Source organism: Epinephelus fuscoguttatus, linkage group LG11 (assembly GCF_011397635.1).
Source record: "Epinephelus fuscoguttatus linkage group LG11, E.fuscoguttatus.final_Chr_v1".
In the NCBI taxonomy this organism is placed as follows: Eukaryota; Metazoa; Chordata; class Actinopteri; order Perciformes; family Serranidae; genus Epinephelus; species Epinephelus fuscoguttatus.
In genome coordinates, this window is record NC_064762.1 from 42,552,194 (window position 1) to 42,568,732 (window position 16,539).

The 16,539-nt window shown below is 44.0% G+C and overlaps 1 protein-coding gene across 1 annotated transcript in view; it reads left to right on the top strand.

Moving 5' to 3' along the window:
* The window catches only part of ddhd1b (DDHD domain containing 1b), a 94,509-nt gene that overhangs the window by 2,593 nt on the left and 75,377 nt on the right, over positions 1 to 16,539 (top strand). The window contains exons 2-5 of the mRNA XM_049590662.1: positions 9,941 to 10,117; positions 10,497 to 10,625; positions 15,589 to 15,736; positions 15,837 to 15,946. Coding sequence (XP_049446619.1) covers positions 9,941 to 10,117; positions 10,497 to 10,625; positions 15,589 to 15,736; positions 15,837 to 15,946 — 564 coding nt within the window. The remainder of the gene's footprint in view (positions 1 to 9,940; positions 10,118 to 10,496; positions 10,626 to 15,588; positions 15,737 to 15,836; positions 15,947 to 16,539) is intronic.

The following is a 16,539-nucleotide window of genomic DNA, read 5'->3' on the forward strand; positions in this document are numbered from 1 at the left end:
CTTAGTGCATGAGGGTAGTGTATTTCACGCAGATGGCTCCTGCCACGTCTGATTTTGTTTCCATTTGGTATTTGTATGATGTAGCTCCTTGGCTCACCGCACTTCTGTATGATGGTGGCTGGGTACCAAGTCCCTCTTTCCTTGTTTAGGACTCACACTCTGTCCAGGACTGAGTGGAGGTAGTTCCCTGCCGCTGCTGCGGTCATGATGCTCCTGTCTGCTGTTCTTTGCTCCAGGTGGAGGCAGTGTTCCTCCTTTCCATGGTCTCCTTTCTACCAGCAGCAGGGTGGTGACTGACCTTCCAAAGATTAGTTCTGCAGGTGATGGTAGTTTACTGTCGATGGGTTTTGCTCTGAGCTGTAGTAAAGCCATGTGTATGTCACCTCCTTGTTTCAGGGTTTTCTTCACGATGGATTTGATGTGTCGCACATGCCTCTCAATGAATCCGTTGCTCTTTGGATAGTGGGGTGAGCTTGTCACATGCCTGATTCCCCAGTCAGCTGTGAACTTTCGGAACGCTTGCCCTGTGTACTGGGGTCCATTGTCCTTAAGTATCTCATCAGGCCGTCCGAAAAGAGACATGTACATTTGCATTTTTTGTGCAACTGCCTGGCTAGACACAGGCATGGGCATTTCATCCAATACAGGGAACTTGGAGTATCTGTCCACAGTCAGTAAGTACTGATTTCCATTAATCTCAAATAGATCAGAAGCTAGAGACTGCCATGGTTTTGATGGTGTGATGTGTGGGTTGACAGGTTCTTTTGGATTTTCATCCTGATGTTCCACACGTGCTACATGACCTGCAGACTCTTTCGATGTCGTCGTTCATTCTGATCCAGTAGACATTTTCTCTCGTTAGTCGCCGTGTTTTCTCAATGCCTTGGTGTCCTACATGTAGCTGTTCCAGTATAGAGTCGGTCATGGAGTCCGGGATAAGCACCTGTCTGCCTTTGAATATGACTCCTGCTTCAATTGCAAGCTCATCTCTGAATGACCAATATGCACGCAGTTGTCTTGGCAGAACTTTGATGTTGTCTGGCCATCCCTGGTGGATCAGCTCTTTCAGTGCATTGAGTTTGGGATTGATGGTGGTTTCTGTGTGTCCTGTTTCTCGGGAGAGAAGTTTATGATTGTAACAGTGTGCATCTTTGGATCCTCGATTTCTGTCTATTCCGTTGATGTGCTCATCCAGCTCACTGTTGCTGTTGTTCTCAGGATTCGGTAATCGACTGAGAGTGTCTGCCAGGACCATATGGGTTCCTGGTCGATACATGAACTCGTAGTTGTATCCTTGTGTTTCTAGCAGCATGCACTGTAGCTGTGGTGGTGTGTGTAGTGGCTTTGTGCATATGGTCACAAGTGGTTTGTGGTCTGTTACCACAGTAAATTACTTCCCATACAGGTAGGTATGGGATCGCTGCATCCCATAGACGATGGCAAGCATTTCACGCTCTATGTTGTTGTACCTGGATTGGCAGTCATCCAGTGTCTTTGAGCCAAATGGGTCTGTTGTTCTGCACCAAAGCCACGCCCAGTCCCTTCTGTGACGCGTCCACCTACAGTGTCAGGGGTGTGCTTGGAACATAGTATTTTAGACAGTCATGTTCAGTGATTATTGATTTCAGGTCCTCAAAGCTCTTTTGATGGTCAGGGTCCCACGTCCAAGGCACATCACTTTTCAGCAACACCCTCAGCGTGTGTGCTTTGTCTGCGAACTCTGGGATGTAGGGTGACAGATAGGTTAGCAGCCCCAGGAATCCGCTCAGCTCATCTTTGTTTTGGGGTGTCGGCATTTTTTGGATGACCCTGATTTTAGCTGGGTCTGGTTTGATGCCTTTGTCTGTGTACAGGTTGCCAAAGAATGAGCTTCTTTTCTGTTTTATTGTGCACTTTTCACTGTTGAACACAATACATGTCTTGGCTGCTCTCTCCATCAGGTTGATCAGGTTCCTGTCCTGTTCCTCTTCACTGGCTCCATAGATTGCAGTATCATCGGCTATGCTGACAACACCGTCGAGCCCCCCCAGGATTTGGTCCATCTTGGCCTGGAAGAGATCTTGGGAGACGTTTAGTGCAAATGGCAGACGTTTCCAGCAGTACCTGCCAAATGGAGTTCGGAATGTTGTTAACAGTTGTGACTCCTCATCGAGGTGTATTGACCAGTATCCAGCTTTTGCATCTAGTTTGCTGAATATTTTTGCATTTGCAAACTTTGGGTTCAGTTCCTCCACAGTTAGAATTTTGTGTGGGCACCTCTTAAGGCTGGCGTTTAGCTTTTGGGGATCTAGGCATATACGAAGAGAACAGTCTTTCTTTGTACTTAATGCTAGACTTGAGCACCAATCAGTGTGCTGTTCCACTTTCCTTAACACATCTTGTTCGACTAGGTTGTTCAGTTCATCCTTTAGCTTATCTTTGATGTGGATGCTGCACTTGCATGGTGGGTGTATGAATGGTTCAGCATCCTTTTTCAGTACGAGACTGGCCTCCCCACTGAAGTTACCAATTTTGTCAAACTGGTCTGGGTATGCTCTCTTTAGGTCTGCACTGTTAGTTATGTTCATTTTAGTTTTTGTCTTTGTCTGTTTTGTTTTTGTTCTGGCTTACGTTTCCATTCTCAGTTACTGCATCAGCGCTCGACAGTGCGAGCATTTCACTCACATTTGCGACTAAAAATAGGTGTGTGCGAATTGTAAAAAATATTTAGGGGCACGTGCGCATAAAAAAATCAGCCGAAGCAGCCTATATTTTCGCCAATAAAAAAAATATGATAATCTAACCGCAAATGTTGGAGGAACTCCAGCCACCTTCCCTCTTCCCTCTTCCCCGTGTGACATGGTTATGGGCGGTTTTCCAAGCCACTGTCAGCACAATGAATCGTCCCACTGTTGGCAGCGTGGAAATAAATCAAAGTGTGGAGGAGACGGATTGGGTTAAGCGGCGGACCTCCGGGGAAGCCTACTCAGTTCTCCCCGCAGTTAGGGACCGTTCTCCACGGCCTAGCTGTCGGCTGGGTGGGAATAAGTCCTGCAGAGTTTCAGAGGACCTGGAGAATGTTTTAGGATAGTAATAACATTATATAAGATAATCATATTGCAAAGATAATATATATATAAGATAATAACATTAAAGACAAAATTAAATTGCAATACTTTTTCAAAACTTGATGATTTTACCTTTCTGTACATTTTGTATACAAATTCATTAAATAATTTTGCTTGTAAATGTCTATTTGCATCACGTTTATTACGGAAAACACATTATTTGATCAATTTACATTGTTCCCCTAAAGTTCTTTGTGCACTCCTTACTTTTTCAACTTAGGAGCACATGTGCTCCTTGGGAAAAAAGTTAGCGTCAAGCCCTGTGCATCCACGTTGACAGTCACTAGGTTTAACAGTTGGCAGACCAACTGCAGCTGGCCCTGGTACGTCCACAGCATAGAACTTGGCATTAATCCAGTTGGGTTCATTGTACTGGCATGGAATGTCAATGGTGCCTAGGCAGGGGATGGCATGACCACTGTATGCAGATAGCCTCTTGTGGGTTTTTCTCAGCCGTCTCTGGGTGCATGCATTTTCACCGTACATCTGCTTGAAGGTACGTAATGAGAGTGTGTTGCCTGTGTCAGTCTTGAGACGTAGTGTGTGTCCACGACCAGGTAGGTCAGGTGGTTTCACCTTCAGGACAGTGTACGCCTCCTCTCTGGGCAGCTTGCTGTCTATGCTGTGCATGCAATTTTCGCTGATAGTGATGGAACAGAACTGTTTGTGGTAGGTACTTTCATCCTCACTTTCTGTTTGCTGCTACTGTCTATAGCATGTATGCGAGCCCCACTCTGTTGCTTTTTATTTTTATTTTTATGGGGTTGGCGTTTGTGCTGTCTGTTTTGTGGTGGGTGTCACTTACTTCCCTGGCTCTGGCTCTGACCAGGATGTTGCTGGTGCTCTTGTTTGGACTTCCTGCAGCACCTTTCCCAGTGACCTTTTGCACCACAAGCATATGCAGGACATTGACGTGGTTTGTGACTTTTCCCACAGTTATGACATGTGCGGCCCCTATCCACAGCATGGATTTTCTCTTTGTGTTTTTTCTCTTCGACAGGCCAAGTTTGCCTAACTGTTCATTACCTGCTGTCAGGGCTTCAGATTTCCTTCCTTCTGCCAGAACCTCTGCTAAGGAATATCCTTTTGGCTTGCTATAGAGATCATTCCTCAGAGCACTGTGGGGTGTGCTCGCAATAATAAGCTCAGTCAGACGCTCGTTAAGCTCTTCGTCTGAAAACTGACATTTCTGTGCTAATGTTCTGGCTCTACTCACAAAATCATCTATATTCTCATCTGGTTTCTGCCTGTGTTGCATCAGGTGGAGTCTATGAATTCTGAAGTTCACGTTTAACTTTAACTGGTTTTCAAAGAATTCCCATAGTTTAGCAGGCTTTTTCTTATCATCATCATCACTGAAACCACTGGCATTCAGTCTTTTTAATCCTTCATCTCCAATTCCATGACATATTTTCCTTGCTTGTTTAGCTGCATCTGTTACTTCCTCATCTTCTAAGTACAGAAATATCTTCTGTTTAAATAGTGAGATAGCCTCACCCAGATCCGGATCGGACCAGTTCATCGTCGGTAGATGCGAAGTCATGACGTCGTATTGGTAGCTAGCTTAGCAGCTAACAGCTCTGGCGCACTCCTACTTGCATGATGACAGTAATTATCCACAGACAATCTTTTTAGTCTATCTTCATTCTTCATAGAGAGTTCTTTACCGCTGCCACCATGAAGTGTTTCTTAATCATAATAGGCACAATAACCACACCATGTGGTAACTTGTATAACTCAGGTTTACTCGTGGCTCAGTGGGCAGGTTACATACATACAGGAGGACCACATGTCAGACTCCTATCTAATCTGGTGCAACCACAATTATAGTCCGGGTGGTACATAGCACCTAATAGAGTTCCTGTGTATATACATCACACATATCACTGCACCAATGGACAACGTGCCACAAACTCAAAGTACTCAAAGTAGTGTAAAGTATTTTATTTACTGGAGGTGAATTTGCATTTGGTAGCATAGCAAAGGTATGATCCGCCCTACTTTGACTTATTTTGCCTCTGATTGACTTACCCTGACATCCATACCCTAACCAATCTCAGTCCTCTTACCTAAACCTAGCCAACCAACAAAAGCAACAACCAAGCAATCAGTGAGGCTCTACACTAAAATGAGAGTGCTGTTGTTTAAAGAAACAGTGTTTTCTTTCTAAATTAATTAACAAACCACTAAGTTAATCACACATTCACTCTGCTTGGTGCTCTGCTGCTCCATCTCTCCAGACTGAATGCCCAGAGCACACTCTGCTGCCCCAAAAGTGTGGTGTTCTGAATAATCAAATGGGGCAATCTAACAGTGCTCCGAATTAATGAGTGCTTTAATTTGTGCCGGTGTGCTCCAGCACTCGGAGCAAGTATTTATGAATGCACCCAGAGAGCTGTGCAGGACAAAGTCCTTGAAACCTGGAAATTCAAGTCAGGGAGGTTTTTGAATGGGTTTTTGGGTAGGTACCTAAAATAAGGTCTGTGGTTAACACAAGCTAAGAAGACTTTCACATTTTGTTCTACAACACAAACGTGTCAGTAAATACCCCACTTGCGAATTCATAAATGTTTTAGGTGTCTTAAAATAGTTAGTTGCTAACAAGTGGCTAAATGAGACTACATAATGTCATCATGCTGAACATGGCTTTACAGCGTCGTTGTGGTGGCAACATTAAGTCATGCAATGGCAGTGCAGTTTGTTCATGGCCTAATGTTAAATTTTTACTTTTGGCAACTGTGTTTATGCTATTGATAAACTTTTGTTTGCCACTGAGTTTATTTTCTGCAAAATTCCTGTCAAATGGGAAAGTCTTGTTGGCTTTTTGAAAAGGGAAACAGAGCAAAGCTAATTTTGCTGCAGCCTACCAAAGAACACCATCCCTGCAGCACTCTATAATACAGGATTGCTTACTTGCAGGTAGGTGAACTTCATATATGCGCTGAGACTGCAGCAGAGAAGACAAGCTGCATATACTACGGACCAATAAAAATCAAGCATTGTTCAGCATCCAACAAGGAAATTTGTTATCATTTCAGTTCTAACATTGCTGTTGAGTAATTCTTAACAAAATATTCCAAAGGAATATCACAGATAGAAAATGGACTACCGTACACAATGGCTAATCTAACCCGAACCGGTCAATCTGCACAACAATGACATCAATCAACCAATCAGTCAGCATTAAACTGACACTGCTCACAGTGGCTGACAGTTCAGGCGCTTGAGCTTGCTGTTAAGGAAATGGGCATTATTTATTTTTCTGTCCTCAACAGCAAGGCAGAAATATAGTTGTACGTTGTAGTCCATGAGCCTCTTTACACCTGGTATTAACATGCGTTTTGGTGAACCAAACACAAGTAAACAGCTGAGACTCATTGCTGTTCACCCCTGTGTCTATCATACGCATCTAGCTTCCCACTTGTGTTCATATGTTGTTACTGTCTGCGTAACTTATGCTGGAAGGTCAAAGGGCCCGTGCGCAGTTATTATGCCCACAATCTCGCTAGCTGCTCACTAACATACTTGCAAGTCATGTTAGTCATGTAACTGTCACCAAGTCCTTCACCACACGCAACAATCAGAAGCTGTGGATGAATTCCGAGGTCCGTTCATTGCTAAGATCCTGTGACGCAGCCTTCAGGGTGGGAGATGCAGCTGCCCTCCGTAAAGCCAGGGCCGCCCTCACACAGGGTATCAAGGGAGCAAAAAGGGCCTACATGGAGAAGCTACAGGATCACACCTCAGTGACACAGGAAACACCAGGCAAATGTGGCAAGTTATCCGGGAGCTGATGGACTACAAGACCAAGACAAATGACTGTATAGTGAGACATCAGGGGAACCTGATTTTCAAGTTTGTGGATGACACCACAGTTGTGGGGCTCATCCACATGGACAATGAAGACATGTACAGGGACAAGGTCAAACATCTGGCGGGCTGGTGCAGAGTCAACAACCTGGTGCTCAATGCAGAGAGAACGAAGGAGATGATCGCTGACTTCAGGAGGTTGCAGCCTGAGCACACGCCTCTCTGCATCAGCGGCTCCACAGTGGAGAGAGTGGACAACAGTGCTGTTGGATCTCTCCTGGTTCCAGAATACCATCAGGGTCATGAAGTGTGCCCAGCAGAGACCGCATTTCCTCAGGAAATTAAAACAAGCATCCCTCCCCACCAGTATCCTCACCACATTCTACAGAAGTGGGGTTGAGAACATCATAACATATTGCATTTCCACCTGGTATGCCCACTGCAATGTGTCAGACAAAAAGGCCCTGCAGAGGATAGTGAGGACAGCCGAGAGGATCATTGGAGTGCCACTACCCTCTGTCCAGGAACATTTTCAGAGCCGATGCAGGGACAGGCCCCTGAGCATCATCAGGGATCCTTCACACCCTCTCCACAGTGCTTTGAATTGCTGCCATCAGGCAAATGCTACCGCAACGTCAAGTCTAGGACCAGTAGGCTGCTTAACAGCTTCCTCCCACAGGTTGCTAGGATGCTAAACAGTCAAACTGGACTCTCCATTCCATGCACCTTTTACATACTGCACAGCACTGCACATGATCACTTTAAATGCCAAATGCCAATTGTCACTTTTTCTGAAAATGGCCACTGCTGATGTGTGATGTTTGACTGTCATACTGGACTTTTAGTTGTGATTTATTGCTGGATAGTTAGGGTTTTATTTTATTTTATTGATGTCTATTTTATGGTATTAGTATTTATTAATTTAGTGTTGCAACGACCCCCCGCAAACACTGTTTCGTTCTACCTGTATAACTGTTGTATGTTTGGTGAGATGACAATTAAAGCCTGATTTGACTTGATTTAATTTGATTTGTGTCATTGCAGCTGGAGATATCGCTGTCAGCAGAATTCAGCATTTCTCCTTCCACAGGGCAAAGCAATGGAAGGTCATGCAACGCTTCATCCAACTCATGGTAAAATGGACAAAAAACATCAAAATGCCCACCTCGTCCTGCAATGATGACATAGTCCTTTTCAGGGATGCTTCATGAAGCATTAGTGTTTACACTATGAAAAAGATTCGTGGACCAATGCATCCCAGACCATCTCTGCAAGTGGTATGAGTGATCAGATTACGTGCTTCTTGGTGGTCGTTTGCACTTGTATTTAGCGCTGTTCAATTGGGATTTGACCACCCAGGATGCATGTTAAAAGCAGGCTCTATAGGCTGGATTTGGAGTACTGTTAAGGTTACAAATGAAAAGCTCCGCTGTGTTTTATGTTTTTGTAACCAACTTTTATTACTTTGATTTTACTTGGCCTATCATAAGACATGACTGTCAAATGTTTGAGGAATAGTTACTTATTTTTTCTCTGCCAAGAGAGTGTTAGAAACCAACTTGTGTTGCTTGATTTCAAGGCCTGACCAGACTACAATAAATAGGCCTATCACAACATATTTGTTGTGTTTTATTGTTTCACTACTTACTTTTTATCATAGTGATAATTGGTACATGGATCAAACTTAATAGTTGTCTTGTCCTACACTGTCACAGCAACACGTAAGTAATATAGCTACGTGTGCATTAATGAAGCAGATATTTAGAAGTAATACAAAACTTGTTTTCCCAGGTAACCAATTACTTTCATGCAGTTTGAGAGAAGTAACTAGAAACTAGGGGGGTTGGCTTGGGTCAGGTTGGTGAGGGTTTTAAAAACCCTTACCAGCACATCACTACCGTACGTACTGTACTACTGTGCATAATATACTTTACTATAGTATAGTAAATACTGAAATATACTACTGCTTTTACACTATGAGTCACATTCACCCATACACACACATTCATACACTGGTGGTCGAGGCTACCATAGAAGGCACCACCTACTACTCAGTTTTTAACACACTCACACACCGATGGAAGCATCATCGGGAGCAATTTGGGGTTCAGTATCTTGTTCAAGGATACTTCGACATGCAGACTGGAGGAGCTGGGGATCGAACTGTGATCTTCCGATTAGTGGACAACCCACTCTTCCTCTGAGTAGTGATGGCCTCATGAAGCCTCATGAAGCATTTTCTTTATTTTCTGAGCCCACTAGATGGCGCTTTCTGTTCAACAAAAGGTTTAAAACACTCTGAATTACCATTCTTTGAGCCTCTCTCTTTAAACCAAGAGTGCCATCTAGTGGGCTCAGAAAATAAAGAAAATGCTTCATGAGGCTTCATGAGGTCATTACTACCTCTGAGGCACAGCCATAGAAGCCCTTGGAGGCAAGGTGAAAAATATCCGTGGCAATGTCAGCCAAAACCGAAGTTTATCTAGGAAATACACATTTGGGCTTGATTACACTATTTTATGAGGTAGAAAACTGTGAATGAAGTGTATGTGTGTGTGTGTGTGTGTGTGTGTGTGTTGTAATGGTGTAATTGTGTCTCTGCAGCTTTCCCCACAAACAATAATAATGTTGTATACAGCCAAACTGCCTTACCAAATAGTTTAAATACCATTAGAATTTAGTACTACTGCTCTTGCAGCACAGAGGATCACTTAAAGCAGAGTACGGTTAGATGCAAATCCTCCCACTGTTGTACTGACTTCATCCCCTTGTCATTGATGGCGTGTCTTTGATATAATGATTTTACAGTCAGACTAACTCAAATTCACTGATTTTCACTTAACGTCATGCTAGTGTGGCACTGCTTTTTTTCTTTGTCTTATTCACTTGACCTGCTTATAATCTCTCTTTTGTGTTAGTGGATGTGTTTGCTGTACATTGTTTATGATAGGTAAGGAAATATAGCAAGCATAAGCTACAACAGCCTTAACATAGTGTGGTAAACATCATTTGGTGTCCCTCAGAGCAAGACCGTATTCCTGTGATGAGGGGTCAGTGGTTCATTGATGGAACGTGGCTTCCCCTGGAGGAGGACGAGAGTGACCTCATCGAGATGGAGCACCTCGCCCGCTTCAGGGGGCAACAGATGAGGGACACCTATGAGATGGAGGTGGTGACCACCACAGTGGACAGCAAGGACGGTAAGGGATGGGATGTAAAAGAGAATGTGGAAGAAAGTAGACCTAGAGAGATGTGTGTGTGTGTGTGTGTGTGTGTGTGTGTGTGTGTGTGTGTGTGTGATAGGCATGTGTACAGGCTGCAGGTGTGTGAAAGCGGTAGCCGTGTGTGTGTGTGTGTGTGTGTGTCTGTGTGTGCGTTAGGGGTAACTGCCATTCTGAACAAGGTTGAGCCTGAGAGAAGACGCTGAGTGTGTGTACAGTCTGTATCATGACTGTAGATGCACTTCAATGTGTCACACACATACACACACATTCTACTCACCCTCATGGGGAAAGGTAAATTAATTATGTCAGATAAAGTGTGTCACTTGCTGTTAATCACTGTGCCTGTGTCTCCCAGCCATCCACAGTCTGAAACTGAGCAGAAGTCATGTGGACTGGCACAGTGTGGATGAGGTTTACCTGTACAGTGATGCCACCACCTCCAAGATCGCACGTACTGTCACTCAGAAACTGGGCTTCTCTAAAGGTATATGGGAAAATGTCACGAGCTGTACACAAGAGAAGAGATATGATGCAATATCTTGTTCCCATTCAATTCCATGAGCCACTCTGAAACAATTTACTTGTTCAGCGGTGTTGACATGTCTCATACAACTTGAGTGAAACACACGGTCAAGGGTCAAAGGGGTTGGGGATGGGGCAAAATGTGTGTATGGTCTGGAGCCAATAGCCCCTTTTACACTACCAGATTTTCTGAGAATGTTGGGCCGCTTTGCCGGCCAGCTGCGAGTGTTTGTACACACAGACATGGAAAGGCGAGGCGCCCAATTTTCCGCCTCGGAGGGTAGTCATATTGGCGGAACCCTTTAAGTTTAAACAGACTTCCGCAACGGGAGGGGCTGTTGAAGACTTGTGGGAGGAGCTGTTGATGACGCCACACGTGCGAGCCACTGGAGGTGGATAAGCAGGAAACAGCTGATAGCAGGAATTAGCGAGCAGCCAGTAACAAGAGGGAAATGCAAACCTGACAGACACTGTAAAGATGAGCAACTGGGGAGACAAGGAATGATGCGCCCTCCCTGCCCTCGCAAACGAAGAGGGCCGCCTAGGCTGACCAAACGTCCTCTTTTGCCCGGACATGTCCACTTTGTGCATCCCCTCCGGGGCGTCCGGGGGTTGTTTATAAATTAATGATAATGTCTGGTTTTCCTTGTGTGTGTGTGTGTGTGTGTGTGTGTGTGTGTGCGCGCGCGCGTGTAATCCCTGAGAGGCTGCCTTATCGGAGGATCTCCAACACTCACAACGAGGAAGCAGCAGACACCGACGGCGCGGCATTATTCTGAGCTTCCAAGATGCCGAAGCACAAGTGCAGCTTCACAGATGAACTGCAGAAAAAATTCCCAACTTACCGTCCCGACCCGGTCGGGATATATGGGAGGCTGAGTGCACCGTGTGCAAAGCTGGCACATATGATTCTATTTATATTTATTTTTGTACAATTGAAACTTGTAAAAAGATTATTTTAGGCATCATAAAAGCAAGTTGAGTAACCTCTGAGAAGCCTATCTAAATTTCTATCTTTGAGAGATGTTATTTTGTAATATAACTGAATTTTCTATCCACACATAAAAGCTTTAAATATATTAAAATTATAAGGCATCTTTGAGTAAACTGCGAGTATCATTTAAGTAGGCTATCTCGTGGCCGGGGCGAGTGTCCTCTTTTTTGGAAATCAGAATATGGTCACCCTCGAAGAGGCCATTAACCGTCAGATGACGGGGATAGTGAAGAATGGGCTGATTTACAAGAGAATCTGACTGCTGCACCTGACTAGCTGCGGCTTCCCTCCCACGTCACTGTTTATGTCACACACTGAGCTACACGTTTTTTTACTTGCTCACGCCCCCCCATTGCCCCAAAATAGGCGCATTCTGTATAAACAAAAGTAGGTAGGCTGCAATTTTCCGCCCTCCCCGATTTTGTTTTTATACTGCCAATGCTGAAAAAAGACTGATTAGGCTTTCCTACAAATTTGCACAATTCCTATCTAAAAAGGGCTAATGGCTCATTGCAGAGGGGGCGTGGTCCTGCATGTTCAGTCAGGAACATTGCAGTCCTCTGTAACCGGAGAGAAATGTTGGCCTGGGACAGCTACCCTCTTTACACCATGTCTTTTACATCTTTCACACATTCATTCCATTGGGTTGTGGTGTACTGCTGGTTTCGCTTCATGTTTGATAGCCATTTTTGAAATTAGGTTGGCTAGAGCAATAGTGTCTTTCTGAGTTGAAAACTGTTTTAGGGGCTGTACACATGCCGCGTCTTTTGCGCCCTCAAATTCATTGTTTCCAGTGTAGACTCATGGCAGGTGCACTCAAACACCAAAGCGACGCCGTCTGGTGCACATGTGTTCCCAAACCCCTATCTTCTCAGGGTGCAATGGCTATGCCCTGAAATAAACAGAGTTTGACTTTTGGAATGCAACAGCGGGCACTGCACGTCACGAGTCAAGGAACAACAAATCACAGCCCACAGATATCTTTTCCTTCTTTGGTAAATATCAGTCTGTGATAAATATGAAGGAGAAGTTGATCATTTTAGTGCAGGGCTGTCCGAGCTTTCAAGAGTACAGAGAGAGGTTTTGTCTGAAGTTGCTAAGCGACCATAACTAGCACGGTATCATAGCCTACCTACAAGAAATCCTGAGTGCAGAGCTGATCTTCTTCCAGGTGTTGTGTGACCCAAGTGTGTGTTGGGTCTAAAATATTGTGCATGGGACAGATGTAAAGCTCGGACAGCCCTGCACTAAAATGATCAACTTCTCCTTCTTATTTATCACAGACTGATATTTACAGAAGAAAGGAAAAATATCTGTGGGCTGCAATTATTTGTTCCCTGTCACATGGCATGTGTTGCCAAAAGTTGAACTCTGTTTATCTCGGTGCACAGCTGTTGAGCACCGAGATAAATAATGCTCAGGAACATGTGTATGTAACTCTGCACTTACATTGCATTTACATACAAAAACACTAGATGTGAGGGCGCAAAGAATGCGGCATGTGTACGGCCCCTTAGATGCAGCCTGCCTCTGCGCCCTCCTGCACAGAGTAGGTACAAGAGTAGCGCCCAGCACCTGACCACACGTTTTCCAGGTGGTTTAAAGACACCGCATGTGTACGGCCCCTTAAAGGCTAAGTTCAAATAAGTAATAAAAAACATTTTTGTAGCGCTCACAGCATTGAAAAATTACATTTGAAAAAAGATAAAAATAAAAAGCAACATCTCTGTGGATTACTGTGGATACTGTGGATAATCGGTAAATGGTAAATGGACCTGCATTTGTATAGCACCTTTCTAGCCATCCGACCACTCAAAGCACTTTTTACACTACGAGTCACATTCACCCTAGTCTGAGGGGGCGGAAGTTCGCTGCAGAGATCAGCCTCTCATTGGGCGGAACGAGCCACCTGCTGAAGTCCCACCCTACCACCTCCGGTTGTGTAGCAGTTTTCAACTGTTTTCAACACGTCCTTTACTAACTTTTGTGGTGTTTGATCTTGCGGGGATGTAGCCATTTTTCTGCCATGGTTTGCATCCTGTAGGTGATATTTTTGTGGGCGTGTTACACCAAAACCTGTTTCCCCCCAGCAAAATTTTTGCAAGCGCACCGTTGCTGTGGCACCGCCCAGAACGATTGTGATTGGTTGAAAGAAGTACAAGCAGCCGGGGCGTTTTTTTTCTCCAATCTCAAAGTGAGAGTTGGCCCAGTCAGACCTTTCTTTTCTTGAGAAAGGTCTGGTAAGCGAGACTACATTCGCCCATTCACACGCACATTTATACACTGGTGGCTGAGATTACCATACAAGATGCCACTTGCCACTCAGTTTTTAACACACTCACACATCGATCATAGAAGCATCATCGGGAGCAATTTGGGTTCAGTATCTTGTTCAAGGATACTTCGACATGCAGACTGGAGGAGCCGGGGATTGAACAGCTGATCTTCCGATTGGTGGACGACCCACTCTACCTTTGAGCTCTACCTCACTGTGAACAGTCTTCAATCTTCTGAAATAGTGTGTGTGAAAACTGTTGACAACATGTTTTCTGGATTGTTCAGAGTAAGGCTGTGTTCAGACACATCAGCACTGCACCCCCATGCATTTTATGCCTCCATGCCAACGGTAGCCACGGCCAGAGGCATTCTGTTTTCCAATTTCACTTTACTCTGTCCAGTCGTCCATCCATTCCGTTCTTGTGAATGCAATATCTCAAGAATGCTTTGACCAAATTTCTTCAAAATTGGCACAAAAGTACATTTGGGCTCAACCATAAACTCATTAGATTTTGGTGGTCAAAGGTCAAGGTCAGTGTGACCTTGCATTAGTCTCGTTCTTGTTAATGTGATATGTCAGGACCACCTTGAGATAATTTCTTCAAATCTGGCACAAATGTCCACTTGGACTCATTGAATTTTGGTGGTCAAACATCAGGTCAGGACTTTATTGAACCTAATATCTTAAAGAGGCCTATAGGGAGTTTCCTCAAATTAGGCACTAATGTCCATGTCATGGACTCAAGAATGAACTAAATAGAATTTGGTGGTCAAAGGTCAAGGTCCCTGTGACCTCACAACACATTTTTGGCCATAACTCATAATTCATTTGCTAATTATGAAAAAAATTCACACAAATATTTAATCAGATATAATGATGAATTGATGACATTTTATATCCAGAAGGTCAAAGGTCAGCTTCACTGTACCATCATAATGCTCTGCAGAAACACTTTTCTGGCCATTATGTAATGTCATATCTCAGGAACAGAAAGGGAGACATTTAGTTAGAGACTGAATTGGTGATACCCCTCTTGGGTATCTACCTTGAAACTGTGCTGATTGTATAGATCTTCAATGCTGCCGGGGGATAGATGTGTGTGAAGCATCCATGTTTGCACAGACATGGATGTAAACTGTAGCTGCAACTTGACTGGTTCATGATGGCATACAACCACAAAGCAGCAATTGTAGTTTCAGTATGCATGCCTGTAACAGGGACAGTTTCTAGAAAAAGATGTCACTATTGAGTCTTTAATTTTTCAATGCTGTGAGCAGCACAAAGTAATCATTGTATGTACATATGGAGGCAGAAATCTGAGAGACAGATAAACTCCAAACCTAGAGGTAAGAGAAAAAAAATATGTTGTTTCAGGGTGAAATTACCCTTAAATGAGCCTCAAATTGATTTATTAAAGTGTGACTACAATTTATAGGTTATAGAACTGACTTGAATATAGATACCTGCATACAGTTATCTCAAGACCAGGACTGTAAATTAACGTTACATGGTTTAATTGGTAAAGGGGTTTCAGAAAAAAAATTGCTTTGATCAATTTCGAAAAGCTAGTAATTTCAGATAAGTGACTAAACACAGACAGACTGCTGTGGAATGCATCACCTCAGGTTATAATTCTCCCTCTCATGTTCTCAGCCTCCAGCAGTGGGACGCGTCTCCATCGTGGATACGTGGAAGAGGCAGCACCTGAGGACACCCCTCCTGAAACCACACACATTGTCTTTGTGGTGCATGGCATTGGCCAGAAGATGGACCAGGGCCGCATCATCAGGAATACCAGCATGTGAGATATTGAGAGGTTTCCAGTAGGAGCATAGAGCATTAAGAAAAGAATCAGAATCATTGTTGGAGTAATTGTTTTGTCTTGTCTTGCTGGTATGCAGGATGAGAGATGCTGCCAGAAAGATGGAGGAGAAGCACTTCTCTGATCGCACCACAGAGCATGTAGAGTTCCTTCCTGTGGAGTGGAGGTCAAAACTAGCTCTCGATGGAGGTATGCTGCACCTCAGCACACAACCATAAAAAACAAACACTGATCCTGCACAGGAGAACTGTAGTGGTATCATGCAGGGTCTGTCCTGTCTTTGATTAAAGAATCAGGATCAGAACTGGGATTAATTCAGTAATAGGTAAAGCCAGACAAATACCCAGAACAACAGATGAGATGGGGACCATGTCAGAGTGGCACAGTAACATAACATTTTTCTGCACTAACTGATGGCAGACAACAAACAAGGATAGGACAGACTTTATTGTCCCAGTAGGACATTTGCCTTGGACATCATAGGTCTGCAGAGGAAAACCACAGCAAAACAGTTATCAAGTCTATCAATTGCAAATGCCCATCTTTATCAGAGAAAGTTCAGACATAGTACAAAATTTAACAGTGAACAACCACTAGAAGGACAGCTACAGCAAACTCATATTTCAGTCTAGGTGGTGTTTGGTGCTATAATGCATAGGGGGACAAAGGAATGTTTGAAGTGGTGGTGCTTGCTGAGGGGAACCCAACTGTCAACCTGAGGGGAGCAGCTAATGAGATTCTTTTGATTATAGTTTGTTGAAAAAAATAGACTGAGGACTGAG